The sequence below is a fragment of the Corylus avellana genome, chromosome 5 (genome assembly GCF_965113065.1).
Source record: "Corylus avellana chromosome 5, dhCorAvel1.hap1.2, whole genome shotgun sequence".
NCBI lineage: Eukaryota > Viridiplantae > Streptophyta > Magnoliopsida > Fagales > Betulaceae > Corylus > Corylus avellana.
This window is the reverse complement of record NC_142494.1, coordinates 29,713,348-29,731,017: the sequence shown is the minus strand read 5'-3', so window position 1 is coordinate 29,731,017 and position 17,670 is coordinate 29,713,348. Positions and strand designations below refer to the sequence as shown.

Here is a 17,670-nt window from a genome sequence, read left to right as displayed (position 1 = left end):
ACCCCATCTGTTAAATTTTAAACGTTAAAAGTGATAAAATAACATTTATACCTCTTTTTTAAAAAATAAAATAAAATTTTAAATTTACCCTCAATTTCAAAATAAAAATTAAAACAAAAAATTGAAGGGTAATTTAGTCTTTTTAATAATTTCCGGTAAGGGTTAACCGCTAAATTTGAATGAGGGAGCGGTCAATTGAATCAAATTGATAGTTTAAAGTGTTAAATTGAGATTTAAAAAAAAAAAAAAAAAAAAAAAATGGAAGTATTCTCAAAACGCGTAGTAGTACTTAGGAGTTTGAAATTTCTCCTAAATTCAATTATGTAAGAATATTATAATATTATGAAAAATCCAAAGCAAATGCTAGAAAGCTTGCATTTATGAGATTGAACAAATCAATATTTATAATTGGACGGCCGGGTCATTGCACACCTCAAGAAACAAGAACAATCAATTTAGGTAGATCAAGTTAGTAAAATCACGATTCAATATTTTTTCAAAGAGCTTGTCAGGTGTGCCATGTGTCATCTCCTTATCGGTGGCGCAACTGATGGGCCTCTATTACATTAGGCCTCATATCCTTAGGTCCACTAGAACTAGATCAAATTGGCAACATTAAAGGGTGTTACTGGTTAATTGACATAAGTTCTTAGAATACGCCATCCTTGCATACATTTTTAACACGATTAATAGAACATACGTGACATTTGTCCTTTAAGACATGTAATTCTCTCGTTTATTTTAAAATGCACATAAAAATTACATGTATTTCAACTCAATCTGGAAAAAAGCTTTGCTCTAATCGATCTAAATCATAACTCAATGTTGTGAGTTGGAAGTCAAACTCACATGTGTAATAATAGAGTGGATGTAATTGGAGTTTATGAGAAGGAACATTGAATTTGTTCCTCAAGATTTTAATTATATTTAATGGGGTGCATATTATTCCCCCTGATGGTCAGTGGAGTGCTAATAACATGGCGTGATCAATGTAACGTTGGTATCACGGATTTAGTACTCTATTTTCAAACATTGCGTCTTCTGTGAGTTATGCTGCTTCTTCTTCCTACTGCTAATTCCGGTGATTTTGTGCAGTAATTATTGGAGATGACTGCTTACTACTTTAGAAATATAATAATCTGTACATACTTTGTATGGGACAAAAGTAATATCAATAATTGTATTGAAATTTTGAACCTCTATCTCTTTTAGAGTTCTATAACTCAATTTATAAAGTGTCTGGCCATGTGATTTTGCAAGCTAAAGTCTAAACAAGATTGCATATAAGGCATTTTGATGTTTGGGAGTGCGTTTTAAAAAATGATATTATTATTATTATTATTGGTACAAAAAAAAAAATGAAAAAATGAAAAAACTAAACGGGCCTAAATCAAAGAAGGAGTGCCTTTTCCATTAACAATAGGTGAATAGGAATAGAGCTGAGAGGAGGGGATAAAAGAGAATGCCGTCATAAAAGGATCTAGTAGTTGCTGCCCATAGTGCCGCATAATGAGCACAAACGTTTACACTTATATATAGCCATCCAAGCAAAAGAGGTTGGGGATCCTCCAATCTTAGGCGATGAAACGATGTTGCATAATAGATAATAGAGTGCGTTTTTAAAAACACACAATTAAAACGAATGAAATGTAATTTTACCAAACAGTTAATTTTTTAAAACTGTGTATTTTGAAAGAGCTAAACCGATGGGACATGAAATTGGTGAAAGGCCAGGTGAGGAGAATTAACCCCAAAAGTATCGTCTTCCTTATGTTATACGTACTGTAGAGGGGCCAATCCCTAAAGCCATGGCATGATATCTGGGGAAACGAATTTAACGGTTTTCTTTTATAAAAGACGATAACAAGAAGAATCACATGTAACTATCACTTTCACACACAAACAAAACAAAAAAAAAGAAAAAGAAAAAGAGGAAATTGACAATTAATCCATCTGTGGAATTAAGGATGATGGCCCACATCTACATCTTTTGATGTCATTCATAAGGTTTATTCCAAGATTTTGCCTTGTCCCTTGCCGCTTTTAATGGCTTTTTTTAAGCATACTTTGATTCGTTTTCTGGGCCAGATTGTGTGCTACGTACAAATTTTCTTTCTTTTTTCCTATTTTCGGAGGCCACATGAACATTCGAGAGTCAATGTAATGATTTTAGGATTTAATTTAATTTAAAAGAGGCTAGCTAATTAATTATGACTCATGGTATATGTATGCATGACGTGTAGTGTGACCAAAACATGCATACAACCCAAGTACCCGAATCTATGACAAACTGTTTTGTACGAATATGCATGCATGTTGATGTACCTTAAACGTTTTACAGTAGATGAATTTAATTTAACGTGTCATTCCAAAAGTCTCATAAAGTATCAATCTGACACCCGGTCCATCAATTCAATTGACACGATAACACCATTTTCATATCAGTCCTTAGAAAGTTTATTATATTTATTGAAACCGGTGATATGCAAAAACAAATAATCACAAAACACAAAAATTTATTAGAAGGTATGTCCACAAAATTTCAGACTACCAATTGGTTCAAAACACCAAAACGGGTCAAAAAATATTTTTGCCCAAGCCTCCGCTCTATGAACTAAGTCTAAAAAAAAAATCTCATTTAAACTATAGGGCTTTTAATGTTGGATCAAGTCGGGTGCAAACCAGATTTGATACAAATCAGACTTCACATAACCTAACAATATTGCACGAAATCTCCTCTTTTGGCGTGTGAGTAATTGTCCCCATAATTTATGGCAAAGGGGGATGATTCTATTCTTTATAGATTATGAATTTATGTGTTCTAGGTGTGGATATTGTGTATTTGTTCGATATTTATTATTTTTGTGCTAAACTCCTCCTTACTCTACATTGTCATATCATCTTGGAGGGAATGGTTTGCATTTTTTAATTAATTAATTAATTTATATGTGAAAAGTTAAGCCTTAATTAAACCTCTTCTATATACTAAGCTCACCCAATTTAAATACTCATATTAATTCCAAATCGAGCCCCCACCAAGATCATATCATAAAGATATGTATATCGCGGGGAAAGTGATAGGCCAACACCATTGTCCGGATCCTTCCAAACTAAAATCCTAAACACAGCAATACCATGGTGGCCATGGTGGCCTTGTTCTAGAATATGTATTAGTTTAATTAAGACATACGACATACACTCGAGGCGTTGGAGATTTAAAGTATGACCGTAATTTTTGACATAATTTACGAATTTGATGTAAACTTAACATGGAATTAAATTGTTAGAGTTTTTTTTTTTAATTTTATTTAATTTTATTTTATTTTAAATAAAAGGTTAGAGTTGAGGAGTCTGAACTATTTAATTGAAAGAATCGAGTTAGGGTTGATCTTTATAATTTTATATTCATGTTTTGACATGATCTGAACATGATACTAGACATAATAGCAGACAATTTTTGACATAACCCACGAACCCTATACAAATCCAAATACAAAATTAGAATGTTAGGTTAAGGAGATTGGCTCGTTTAATTAAATGAGTTGGGTTATGATTGACTTATATAATCTTATACAAATGCCTTGATACGATCTGAATCCGATTCGCGAACACGAATTGCAACCCCTAATTTAAAGCATATAATATTGAGTCCCCCGTAATAGTAAATAATTAATGAGAGAATATGAGACTAGCATTAATGATCTTACACTTACATCTCCTTACAGTTTGTTAATGTGATTAGAGTCGCTAAAAAAATTTAACATCTTCCGATCACAATCCAACAGATGTTAACAAGTTGTAAAAGAGTTTTATTTTTTATTTTTTATTTTTTATTTTTTATTTTTTTTATCAATATTATTCTAATTGGCTGGTCATATAAGTTTATTTTTTATATTTTTATCAGATGGTAGTTCATGAAAGTAACAAATCGTGGGATCTAATAAAAAAAGAATAAAAAGAATTTTGTTGGTAACTATTAAACTGTATAGCTCATGCCTGCACAGTGACACAAGCTTTCTATTTATAACAACAAACGTCACTTACCGATCTTCATAAACTTTTCTTAAGCTCTCGTCTCCTTCTCTCTCTCTCTCTCTCTCTCTCTCTCAGTTGAAAATGGATAGGGTTAATCAGAAAGGCCTTAGAATATGGATAATCGTTTTGATTGCTTTTTCTGTGTGGTCTTCAAGCTGTGCTAGAGAAGGCAGGCTGTGGAGTCAAAGCAAGGCTCTCACAGCAGCCTCGGTGCCTGTAAAGAAACCAATGGGTCATGGTGGCCGTAGTATGTTGAACTCAGCCACCTTTAATGTATTAGACTATGGTGCTAAAGGTGATGGTCATGCCGATGACACAAAGGTGATCTTATATATAATTAAATACACACAGTTTCCATCCTTTGCTCCATCACTTTATAGGTCGAACGTACATTTTTTAAACAAAATTACCAAAAGTGTCTAGTTTATAAATGTTTATTTTGTCAAACGTATAACTATGATTTTAAAAATTATAATTGGAAATCGTCCGATTTGAATAATTGATGCTCCCTCTCAACATGCAATATTAGTGATCATTGAGTTAACGTATAAGGCCCCAAGCAAAGCTGATATCTTACGATGCAAGGCAGGCATTCGAAGCAGCGTGGGCAGCAGCTTGCAAGGTGGAGGCATCAACATTAGTTGTTCCATCTGGGTCTGTTTTTCTTGTCAAACCGGTTTCTTTTGCTGGACCTAGTTGTGAACCAAACATTGTGTTTCAGGTAATTTACCATATTATTCATATAAATTAAACTTTATTGAATTATTAAATTTAGTCATTCAATCTCAAGACTTAGAACTTACTGCAGTTTGTCGCCCGAAAACACAGTACTTTAAAGTCAACAAAAGCCGCCTACGAAAGTATGGCCAATGTCATTTTTCTACGTGATCTTTTTCTTTCTTCTTCTCATTAGCGTAGAGGAAAAGTTAGCAGCATTTCAAGCACGTATGGTTATAATTAATATTAATTAGATAAATAATTATTTTTTTATTATTTTTTTAATCATTTAAATTTTTAAGATAAGTGATAATTTAACAAGAAGTTATATATTTAGATATTGTCCAAAACTATAATTTATGAGATATGATATGCAGTTGGATGGCAAAATCATAGCTCCCACAAGCTCTCAATCGTGGGGGTCAGGTCTCTTACAGTGGCTAGAATTTACGAAGCTTCAAGGGATTACAATCAAAGGTAAAGGCATCATTGACGGACAAGGCTCAGTCTGGTGGGTTGACTCAGTAAGTCTTGATCATCACTTCATGTCAAGTAGTCAAACAAGCTAGGCCATTGCTTTTTCTAAATTCTAATTCTACCTTTGATAAAAATCTTGTGCAGGGGAAAATGCCAAGCACCAAACCAACGGTAATAATTATTTATTATAATCCATGAAAAAAAAAAAAAAATACAAGTTAATTCAGTCAGAAGCTTCAATCTTAATCTTACGTGTGGTGTGGTAATTTGGTATATGAAGGCGCTTAGGTTTTATGGGAGTAAAGGAGTGACAGTGAGTGGCATAACAATTCAAAACAGCCCTCAGACCCATCTCAAGTTCGATAGCTGCACAAGCGTTCAGGTGTACAATGTGCATGTTTCATCCCCCGGTGACAGCCGCAACACAGATGGAATCCACCTACAAAACTCCCAAGATGTCGTCATTTACAGTACCAATCTTGCATGTGGTAATTCCAAAATTCTAGTTAACCATCCTTTATTTAAATTTTAACTCGAGTATAGTATTAGCCAATAGAGATCATCTTTTGTTGTTACTTTGTGGATATTGACTATTTGTATATCCACATCACCTATCAAAATCAGGAAAATATATACAATTCCATGTACCGTGTGGAACAATCATGAATCACATCATGTTAATTTGCACTAGTGCAAACATGCATGCGACGCACGTCAGTGGGGTAACTCTTCACCTCGAGCTACAGTGCCAAACCTAACTTTGCGATGGAAATTACATTAATATACCCATTATTATTGTAGAAATATATAAGATGGAAATATGCGAAAAAAAAGAGTGGAATGAGAAAGAGAAAGAGACACAAGAATTTTGGGGTGGTCTGCCTTAGAGGTGTCCACGGTCCACCCCGTAAAATGTCATGTTGATGTTAACTTGTTTATATTGTTACATTTTGGGGGTGGCAGAACCACCACAATGGGCCGTGGGGGTGGCGATCGAGCCACCCCCAATTCGGCCTACAGTCACACCCAGTTTATTTTATTTTAATTAGGGGCATTTTTGAAATTTCATAAAAAAATATGGGGCAATTTTGGATATCCAAGATAAAAAAAAAAATGCACATGCGCCCCATGTGCAAAATTTTTAGTTAAATTAGACGGAAATTGACCAAATGATTAACGGATTGGTCACATTACAAATTTTGTATACTTTATTGGAGTATATTGTTAATTTTTAAATATTAAAGACCAAATTGAAAATGAGATGAAACATTATAGGGTAAAGTGTTTTTTCCTCAAAATATAGATAAATAAAGTGAATAAAAAAAGAAAAAGAAAAAAGATTACACATATATATAGTAAATAACTATAAAGAAATATATCAAGGTTAATAGGAAAAATAACAGGTCTAGATATTCTAACAACAATCTTTGGGTAAACAACAATAATAGTAATAAACAAAATCCAAAATTAACTTGACACATATATAACTACATGCATATATTCCTACGTACTTCATTCTGCAGGAGATGACTGCGTTTCCATACAAACTGGATGCTCAAATGTATACATACACAACGTCAATTGTGGGCCTGGACATGGAATCAGCATTGGAGGGCTTGGGAAGGATAACACTAAAGCCTGCGTTTCAAATGTCACCGTCCGAGATGTCACGATGACCGACACATTGACTGGTGTCAGAATAAAGACTTGGCAGGTAAAAACACCTCTTTTTTTTTTTTTTGGATGAGTGATTTTGATCCTAAGGGTAAGAATCAAAGGGAAGGTAAGAGAAATTCAAAACTTGTATTTTTTATGATTGGAACTTCTCTACCATTTCTGGCTAGAAGTGTAAGAAAATGTAAAAAACTATGAAGAATAGAGTTCACATATTCGAGTAAGTGTTCAGAATGTATTTGTTTGGACAGAAAAATCCTATCGAGGGCCTCCCAATTGTAGGGGATCCCGTCTTGATACTTGTTTTTCAAATGATTCTATAACCCATTAATTATTAATGTTTTCAAGCACCTTTTTTTCATTGCAAAAGCAAATATTATAAACCTGTGGCAATATTCTATAAGCTAGCACTACTAGACCAAGACACTATTAATGGGCTAAAACAGTGCTTGTTTTCGGTTGCAGGGAGGGTCAGGGTCAGTACAAGGAATAAAGTTCTCCAACATTCAAGTTTCTAAAGTGGAAACTCCTATAATGATTGACCAATTCTACTGTGGTGAGAGCAAATGCCAGAACAAAACCTCAGCTGTGGCAGTCTCAGACATAGACTACGTAAATGTACGAGGAAGCTTCACGGTAAAACCTGTACATTTTGCATGCAGTGACAGCATGCCATGCACTGGCGTCTCTCTCGCTACCATCCAGCTTGAAGCTGCAGCACAAGAAACCCATTCGTCTGACCCTGATCCTTTCTGCTGGAAGGCGTATGGAGAGCTTAAAACTACAACTGTTCCTCCAATTGGCTGTTTGCAGACTGCCAAGACATCAACCACCGGACATTCTAAGCTTGAGTCTTGCTGAGAGATTAGCCTTAATTATTGGGATATCTCGATACCATTCTTTAGTTATGGATGGTGTGGTTCTTATTAGATCTTGTCCTTTTTTTTAATGGAAACTTTAATATTTGCCACCTCTAAATCTAAACTACCAAATAATTTTCAATGTTTTCTTAAACTTTAAAAATTTGTAAAGTGTTGATCTTTCTACTTCTTTTAATTACCCCTTACCATTTAATTTTTTCGTTAACTTAAACTGTTAAAATGTCCATTCTATCGTGAAAAAAAAAAGGTCAAAAAAAATGTCAGAAATAATAATAATAATAATAATAACAACCCACAACCACATTTCCCCTTTCTTTCTACGTGTGATCCATCTCATGTTTGCCTTGATTGAAGTGGGACACATCAAAGATCATGGCCAATACAACAGTTTAAAGTTCGTGTAGCACTTTTCTTTTTCTCTTTCTCATATTGAATAGAAAAAAAGAAAAAGAAAACAAAAAAAGAAGTCCGTGTAGGCGTGTAGCACGATATATAATGGCTTGAAAATTGATCCTATATATATTACACGTGTAGGACGCACTCGGATTAACGAGCTGATTTTGGGCTTTATGCGTGGACCACGTGGGTTTACCAGCCCATAACCCAACTGAAACATATAAATGTTTCTGTACAAGTTCCCTCCTAAGACCAAAGACTACGTCGTTCGGAATTAACTAGCGTGCATGCCACAACATGGTAAGATGATCTATCAATTATTCCCCAAAAGTGACAAGACAAATCAAGCCTCGGACGGCCAAAATCTACATACATGAACTATATGAACCCACATCAGCAGGTAATGGAAGTAGCTACCCATGATTTAAATAAACAAATAAGAGCAAGAACATATATATATATATAGAGAGAGAGAGATCGAGAGACATAGACAAACCCACATATATACCTTCTTGGTTACCCAAACAGAGCCTAAGCTTTGCTTCCAGCCCCCCTCCCATCCTTTTTCTCACACACATGAGGATGTGTAGGTTTAACGTTAAAGAGCCTACGTTAATTTTTGTGATTGCCTTGTTTGTTTGGTCTTCAAGCTTTGAGAATTGCAGTGCTTGGGGAGACGAGGACAAGAGCCTAGGCAACACTGCACCAGGCTCTTGGCCGACGAAGGAAAAATATGCTCCTTACGTGCCACCTGAAACGACAGCGGCAACACCAAAACAAGGTGGATGGAACTCCGCCATTTTTAATGTATTAGAGTATGGTGCTAAAGGCGATGGACATTCCGACGATACAAAGGTGATTCTATTAAACTTCTTCTCTTTTTTTTTCATGGGTTTTATCAATGCCACACAGCCAATCAATATTATTCCTTTAATTATAATGTTGGTATAATCATGTAAAATATAAGTATAAAAAAACATTAAAAAGTTTCATATTAGAACAATGAAACTAGGCACTTGACAGTATATAAGTGATCGAAACTTGGAACAGCGGTTCAGAGAACAGATGAAGTGTAGAAATGAATGAACAAATAGTAAAATGAAAGATTGATAAAGCAGGAAAGTGAGAGTTGCGAAAGAAAAGAAAATATATATATATATATATATATATATATATATATACAATTATGGATAAAGTGGAATGTTAGAGATAAAGATATGTTGGAATTTTTGAAAATAAGATACTAAGTTATATATGCTAAGTAATTAAGTTACCGTTAACATTCTCTCTCATAGACAACATATTTCACCTTCTTTTATTTATTTTGTAAATATGCCTTTCATATGGCAATGCATATATAATTCTCTTTATTTTAAGTGAAATGGAGACGATCTATTATATTTTCAAGATTTTATTTTGTTGTATTTAACTGTATTTATGGAGTCAAATCATTTAAAATTTTTGAATGATTTGACAACATATAGTCAGACCTGTAAAATTTAAAATATAGACCATAAAATGAAGAGGATTCTGATCCCACGGGACCTTATTTGCCCACCCCTATAAGCCAGCCTTGATCATATTTTAGATATCTAATGATAAATTCAATCATTCGATTCTCAAGGTACTGTTTGTTTCGTCAAATGCCACATAAATAATTTGTCATATTTTAGATATGTAATGGTAATTTTCATTGTTCTATTAAAGGCGTCATATAAATACAGCCTATTGGATCCTATTATTTTAATTTTTAACTTCATCAAGAATTTCATTAGGCAACCAAAGATCTATTTATCCATATCTTAAGATGAGTTATATTATTCAGAGATGACTCCAACAACAAAAGTTGCTACACCTGCGTCATTGGCCAAATGCAAATTTTTTGGATATCATGGCTACCCACGAAGTGCTGTGGCACCTGCCGCCAACGTGAACCCCAATAAGGTGACATCACAATATTTGCCGGCAAATAGAAAAATGGCGACATGAGCAAGACAGGGACACACAGTCAATAGGGAAAAACAGCATACAAAAATATAAGAGCAAATTAAGACCAATTTCTAGCTGTAGATGCCATCACTTTCATCAAAACTTTTGATGAATAGACATTATAATTATTTTAATTTTAGTAATATTAATGTTATAATGCACGCTCATTTTCTTTTCTTTTATTTTAGTTTTGTTTTGTTTTACCGCTAGAATATTTACTTCTGCACTTGTGGAATCTGAAACTAACTTGTTACAAGTCAGGCGTTCGAAGCAGCGTGGGCAGCAGCTTGCAACGTGGAGGGATCAACATTGTTTGTTCCATCTGGGTTTGTGTTCCTCGTCAAACCAATCTCCTTCTCCGGCCCTAATTGTCAACCAAACATTCAATTTCAGGTGAACCATAATGTGAAAATCATGTATATTTTTAATATAGCATGTAATTGAATTCTTCTGACCTAGTTTAGAGAAGAACCAAAAAAAAAAAAAAATCCTTTCTTTCATTACCATCTAACAACCATCGTAATTTGTGCTAAAATGTGTTGTCACATTGCTGAATAAATCGGTCAGTACTTAATCCATCATATACAATGCAGTTGGATGGCAAAATTATAGCTCCTACAAGCAGTGAACCTTGGGGGTCAGGCCTCTTACAGTGGCTCGAATTCAAAAACCTCAAAGGAATTACAGTTTTCGGTAAAGGTGTCATCGATGGACAAGGCTCAGTCTGGTGGGATGGAACGGGAAAAATGTCAAGCACCAGACCAACGGTAGCAACCAACCTTACCTAATTACTTTCCTCTAATTTCCCAACAATGTCATGTCTTAGAATTTGTGTGCATGGTGCTATTTTTCGTACACAGGCACTCAGGTTTTATGGAAGCAAGTCTGTGACGGTCACTGGGATAACAATTCTAAACAGTCCACGAACGCACCTCAAATTTGACAATTGTGTTAGTGTTCAGGTCTTTGACATATATATTTCATCCCCTGGTGACAGCCCCAACACGGATGGAATACACCTCCAAAACTCCGAAGATGTTGTCATCTACAGAAGCAATCTTGCATGTGGTAATTCCAAAAATCTTTGTAGGACAGTTCCATCTTTCAACTTCACAAACATTATGCCACTTGATCACTTGCTCTAGGGATCCTCCTACAATTGGGGATCCCTACAATCCCCCCTCCCCCTGCAAGAGGAGGCTGTAAGAAGCATCCTATGGGCTCTACTTGCCCGAGCAGGCGACCTACCTATCTAAACAGGTGTACGGATAGCCTAAGCACTTGTTTGGGTAGGTGAGCTACGTCGAGGTGTCTCACAATTTCCTACAATTTCTGCACTCCAGGCAGGGGATTGTAGGGGATCTCGATCCTAGAGCAATGGATTATAAAAAAAGAATAAATAACGCGGGGAAGCACAAGAGAACATAGAGATCACTTTATCTAACAGATATCGACATGATATCTGTTAATCTTAGGTTTTCTGTTAGGACTTTCTTTTTCTTTTTTTAAAAGTTTTAAGGGACAGCAAATCCCTCAATCTCAGAATTCATATACCCATAAGGGTGGAACCAAAATCTTCATTTTAAGCACAGAATCATCCAATACAAGATCTGACCCAAAGAGGCTCGGAAAGTCATGACTGAATTATTTAAGGGTGATATGAACTACTGCATTCTGCAGGAGATGATTGTGTATCCATACAAACTGGATGCTCAAACGTATACATACACAATGTCAATTGCGGACCTGGACATGGAATCAGCATCGGAGCCCTAGGAATGGATAACACCAAAGCTTGTGTTTCAAACATCACCGTCCGAGACATTGCGCTGCATAATACTCTGACTGGTGTCAGAATAAAAACATGGCAGGTATAATATAATTACACAACCTATTATACCATCAATATCCTTCTCTAATTCAAAACCATATATGCAACATAAAATCCCTACTAGACATTTCCTTATAGTTTCCCACTGCAGGGTGGCTTGGGTTCAGTCCAAGGAATCATGTTCTCAAACATCCAAGTTTCTCAAGTTAAAATCCCAATCATGATCGACCAATTCTACTGTGCTAGTGACAAGAACAAATGCCAGAACAAAACATCAGCCGTGGCAGTGTCAGGCATAAACTATGAAAATATACGAGGAACATACACAGTCAAACCTGTACATTTTGCATGTAGCGACGGCTTGCCCTGCACCAGTTTATCACTAGCTAACATGGAGTTAATGCCACTTCAACTTAACAACGACTTGTGTGAATCTTTCTGTTGGAATGCATATGGAACACTGAGAACTAGAAATGTCCCTCCAATTGCCTGTTTGCTGACAAGCACTAGATTTCAGTCTAATCATAATTCTTGCTGGGCTTAGCCTTGAGGACAGATACAGTGCAGGGATTCAATGGTTTCTCATGGAGTAAATGAGTGATGAATGATGCCAATTTGAACCTTCTTTTCTGTAGGTGTTTGTTTATTTTTACTTATATTGCAAAGTGCCAAACGTTGTTATTTTCTTGGTTCTGGTTTCTAGAAAGAATTGACTGTATTTTTCCATTTGCGAAATATTGCTCAGGTGCATCTTATTAAGATTATTCAACCATTTTTTCCTCTTATCGGTTCATGTATTTGATCTTCGTCTCTTCTCAGTAAGTTCCTGTAAGTAATTCATCCAGCACCATCCCTAATACTAAGCTATCCCAAATAATAAGCAACAGAAAACAAAAACAAAAACAATTTTTTTTATAACATAAATAAATAAATAAAAGTAATAAAATGGAAACAAACAAAATTATGTATCATCAATTTAGAATATGGAAACCTGATGTGTCTATGGAAGCTAGTATGTTCATGATTTTCCAAAACCAGCCGCAACAGTCTTCCTTTTGCGGGTTTCTACTCTTTCAGGGCTTGCCAAACCGGTCTTATCCTCATACTTCTTTTCTAGGGCCTGCCATTGTTACATGAACAAATTAACTTAATTCCTTCCTTTGCAAAGACAGGACACCCATCCCGTTAATACTCATTGCAATTCCTCACCACAGTCAATCAAACACAAGTAAGCAGACCCAAAAAACTCAAGCATTTCAATTTTTGTTAAAAGCAAAGTCTTTGACAATTTTTTGTATACAACTAATCACCCCAAATACTAACAGATAATGCCCATGATGCTTGAGTTCCATAAATTTCTTGATTTGATCTACTACGAAGGATGGTGTCCTCAATGGGAAATTTACAAATAGCAGTAGCCACTGCTCATTGCTCGTTTGCCTTTATTTATATATATACTTTCCAACAAAAGAGAGAAGTTCTAAGCATCATCATGGTATACACTTTTCAGGGGAGCAGGAACATTATTTGTGCAAGTTCAGAAAACATAAGAACCATATGTATGCTTACTCACCTGTAGCTGCATGCGAATACTGTCAAGAACTTCATCAGTCATTCTATCAAAGAACAGAGTACCCTACAAATTCAAGAGTTACCTCAGAAAGAATTACTGGCGAAACAGAAAAATGGACCCTACAAAAAATCAAACCCTAAGTATATATAAACATTAACATAAATGAATGTTCCATGGGATATTGCTCTGTTAAGATAAGGATATGAGGAAATATGTTTTATATGCATAAACGTAGATGAAATGGTAGGCCTACATTGGACACATCATGCTACTAATAACATGGATCCATTAGATAGGCATGATGGGAACAGATCCGTTATGCAGCTTAACTTTATCAAGTGGCATGATGGAGCAAGCTTACTCATATCCTTCAAATATAACCTTTAGAACTGGCTCTAAAAGCAAGATTGATTTCCTTTCTTAACCAAGCTATTGAAGTCCTGATTTTATTTTCAATCACCTATTGCACCATTTGCATTCTATTAAATTAAGCTCCTAAACTTTGACAGCCCTGGCCCTTTTTTTTTATTATAATTTCCTCCATATAACTCTGCACCCGATCAGGTTTCATCTAATTATTGATATTTGTATCATACTACGGGTATTCTATTTAAACAGGCCCTGTCCTTTTGCAGCCCTGGCCTCTCTTTTTTTTTTTTTACCCTTCATTTCCTCAATATATAACTCTGTACCCAATAGAACATGGAGAAAAAAGCTTATTCTCATTTACATTGGAATCTTGACGTTGTTTCAGGTCCCATGCATATAAAATAACAGTCACCAAAATTGTGTTTATGATGGGGAGCTGCTTACAAGAACAAAGTGGATCACAACAAATAAGCCAAAGAAGAAGAATGCATCAATAAACTATGTTTGCTAAAGTTCATATGGATAAAACTCAGATTTATGAATGCCTCAAGGCAGTAGACTAAGTTTCCCAAGATTCATGGCATGTATGCAGATGTCTCCACCTACAATTAAGGATATTACTTCTCATTGAGATTTTGCTACCTTGAATTGCTAGTACCCTAACCTAAGGATCAGCTTTAAAATCTGGTACACTACTCTCTTCCTTCTCTGTCATATTGATGGTGACAAATAACAACCTAAAAGGTATAAAAAAATTTTGGGCAAAATCGCATGATCAGCATTACAACAAAAGAAATAAAACAAGGAAATAAGTAGTTCCACGCGTTTCTCTTGTTTCTTCATATAAAAAAGAAGTGAAAATAACACTATTTTGTTGGGGCGAATGAGGACAAGAGACTCTTAAAGAAATATCACAAGAGTCGATGAAATTTCTGAACTGCATCATTTTTCCTTCTTTTATTTTTATGTTTTGAATAAAAAGAAGAGTGGACTCACATTAGTATGCAAATTAAGATAAGATGCTGTGAGTCCAATGTGGTATGTTTAAAATTCTTTTTTTATGAGATCTCTCTTGTATTGGGCTGTAGTTTATGTTCCTATCTTTGGATCTTCGAATTTTTTAGATCTTGTTATTTTTTTAGATTGTAGACGCCTTTAGGGAATTGTCTCTCTTGCATATTTTTCAAGTACAAGGATTTTGCCCTTTTCTTTCAATAAAATTATTATTCATCAAAAAATCAATATGTTCACATTCTAACTTCAAATTAAGTAAAAGTTGAACAAAAACAACTCCAATTCTATTAAGTTCTGTGGTAGGTCGTAAATCGCAGATTATATAAACACCTTATTTGAGATACCCTAGTGATCCACATTCCATGATAGTTTAGATTCATCACGACCATAAGGATTTAGCTTCTAAAACTGTAAATTAAACCTTCCATCAGAATACAAAGGACTAGATTTTTGTTGTATTACCAGAAATACTAAATTTGATTTCAAATGAAGGACGGACCTGCAAATGGTCAAATTCATGCTGGAAAATCCGTGCAGGAAGACCAGACAGGTTGATAGTAAACCTTGCACCTTTAATGTCCCTTGCATCAATCTTCACAGATTCTGGTCTCTGCATGTACAAAAGTGAGAGACATTGTAAGTACATCCGAAATAGTTTAAAACAAACAAAAGATCCTCAGAAGTCCAAATACAGTATTAGGTAACAATAGTTGGGCTAAATATCAAGTATGGCATAAATCAAATCTTTTTACTTTTTATTTAACTATGCACATGCTTGTATAAGAAGCATCTCAGGTCATATCCTCTTTTGATTTTAGATTACAAGAAGATTCAAATCATACCAATGGCCTCAAGAAAATGAAACAGAAACTTTAAGGCTAAGCCCTGGTACTAAGAAAATTCAAAAACTCAGCAAGCAATTCAGGCTAAGCCCTGTTACTAGGAAAACTGAATGCAGCGAACAAAACATCTAGTAGCTTTTTGACAAGTAAAACATCTATTAACTTTTACCACATATGAGCATTTCAAGTTTCTCTTGCATATTATAGTTATTCAGAAACCCAGTCAGCAACAAAGTGAAGACTCATGGGAAGACCATAATTGCAGTATCAATGGTATGGGAAAAAGTGTTAGCATGCACCAGAGAAAATTGCTTACTAAAAGTGGCCATGTCCCACAGACTATTCTGAATGTAAGCTAAAAATAAAGGAGATAGATTTAAGTAACAAATAAGCATTTAACAATACCTCGACATCAGCATAAATCTGTGGGAAGGATAGGCAACCTTCATTAAAAAGCACCATTTTCTTTGAATATCTGTTTACTCTTGGATTTACAAGAACAATTTCCTCTCCTTCACCACGTTCGCCAACAGGATTAAACACCATGAGTTGAACATTAATTCCTACTTGGGGTGCGGAGAGCCCAATACCATCAGTTCTGTGGAAAAGGAAGCCAACAAGTTTTGTTCACAATCCTGTAAATAGCAAGGATTTCTCATAAGCATCTAACTCTGAAAAGTCTAACACTTAAGCCATCAATTTGAAAACTGGAAACAACATCACTGAACAATTTTATAGAACCTCACGACCAACTCATAATAAGAAAAGGTCGTAAAGAATATAATAGGAAACAAACAAAAGCAAAGCAAATATTGCACAGGTTTCTAAAACGATACATGACTGTCAGCAGAACAACAAAAAGGGGTAGTGAGCCCTCACTTCAGTTTAAGTATGCATGTCTATGAAGCCATCAGTCGTTCGCAAGACTAGTGAAAAGAATCAGCAATATGATTTGGAAGGTAATTATATATTTCTTTTGTTTACTTCATTTGTACTTGAGTTGAGCCTTTTGCGCTTTATATAGAATTGCGTTTACTTATTAAAAATAAAAAATAAAGAAAGGACGAGGCTGAAAATCACAAATAACTAAAAATATCACACAATAACAGTAAACGAAGTGAGGAAACTCACTTGTACATTACGTCGAACATTTCGTCGACGAGCTTCTTCAAATTATCGTCGAAGGAGTCGATCCGCTTGTTCTTGGCTCTCAGTATAGGGTCTGGATATTCCACTATTCTGAGCGGCGCTTCAAAGCGAAGATCATCAGCTAAAGAACAAAAAAAAAATTCACAAAAAATCAAAGCTCTTAGCTAAGTTCAATATTCAGAGATTTAAAGTGTAAACAGAGGTAGGAATTGTGTGCTTACGAGAAGCCACTTCGTCGTCTTTGAATGAGAAGCCTCGCTTGGCTTGCGCGCGGACCGGAGTGAGTGTAGGTGAGGAGGGCTCGCTCACGAAGGAGAAGAACCGACCGGTCGGGGAGGGCCGGGTGACCCGGAGAAAGGTGGCGGCAAGAGAGGACCGGCGCCGAAGAACGGGGGCAAGAGCGTGAGGTAAAGGGAATGAGTGGAGCCAAGCGGCGCAAGCCATGGCCAGAAACAGTAGGGCTAAGCCTAGTCCAGTCCGTGAGCTCTGTGAGCCGTAGAGCCACAAATTTAATTAATGAAATAAATTTGTTTTGTTTTGGGGGGGGCATAAAATGATAGGAGGGAATGAGGGATGACGGAGACTGAAAATCGGTGGGAAAAAGATGATGGGTTCGCGGTGTTTTATAGACTGAGAACGTCTCTAGACTCTCTACATAAGAGTCCCCATTGGTCTGGGTTTGAAAGAGGTTTTTTGATTTTTATTTTTTTTTTAATTATTTTT

General features: G+C 35.4%; 3 protein-coding genes across 5 annotated transcripts; 2 read left to right on the top strand and 1 right to left on the bottom strand.

Moving 5' to 3' along the window:
- The first annotated feature begins 4,116 nt into the window (after positions 1-4,116).
- On the top strand, positions 4,117-7,864 carry LOC132182210 (polygalacturonase At1g48100-like). The gene is made up of 7 exons (XM_059595400.2): positions 4,117-4,356; positions 4,625-4,756; positions 5,130-5,276; positions 5,374-5,400; positions 5,510-5,717; positions 6,753-6,943; positions 7,369-7,864. Exons 1-7 carry the CDS (start codon positions 4,117-4,119, stop codon positions 7,762-7,764), a joined length of 1,341 nt encoding a protein of 446 aa, XP_059451383.2. The 3' UTR covers positions 7,765-7,864.
- An 819-nt stretch (positions 7,865-8,683) lies between these two features.
- LOC132182209 (polygalacturonase At1g48100) lies at positions 8,684-12,978 on the top strand. Its single transcript, XM_088516552.1, has 7 exons — positions 8,684-8,844; positions 8,944-9,035; positions 10,431-10,562; positions 10,763-10,936; positions 11,030-11,237; positions 11,850-12,040; positions 12,152-12,978. The coding sequence occupies exons 1-7, from the start codon at positions 8,757-8,759 to the stop codon at positions 12,542-12,544; spliced, it is 1,278 nt and encodes a 425-aa protein (XP_088372678.1). The 5' UTR covers positions 8,684-8,756; the 3' UTR covers positions 12,545-12,978.
- Positions 10,444-17,559, bottom strand: PDF1B (peptide deformylase 1B). 3 transcript variants are annotated; one of them, XM_088516551.1, is made up of 7 exons: positions 17,179-17,559; positions 16,930-17,068; positions 16,204-16,396; positions 15,456-15,566; positions 13,574-13,636; positions 12,992-13,120; positions 10,444-10,533 (listed from the first exon to the last, which is right to left on the bottom strand). In XM_088516551.1, the coding sequence occupies exons 1-6, from the start codon at positions 17,495-17,497 to the stop codon at positions 13,019-13,021; spliced, it is 927 nt and encodes a 308-aa protein (XP_088372677.1). In that variant the 5' UTR covers positions 17,498-17,559; the 3' UTR covers positions 10,444-10,533; positions 12,992-13,018. The 3 variants fall into 3 exon arrangements, with proteins under 3 accessions (XP_088372677.1, XP_059450766.1, XP_088372676.1); XM_059594783.2 differs by having other exon boundaries at positions 17,169-17,483; XM_088516550.1 differs by lacking the exon at positions 10,444-10,533 and adding an exon at positions 11,911-11,998 and having other exon boundaries at positions 17,169-17,483.
- Positions 17,560-17,670: the final 111 nt, after the last annotated feature.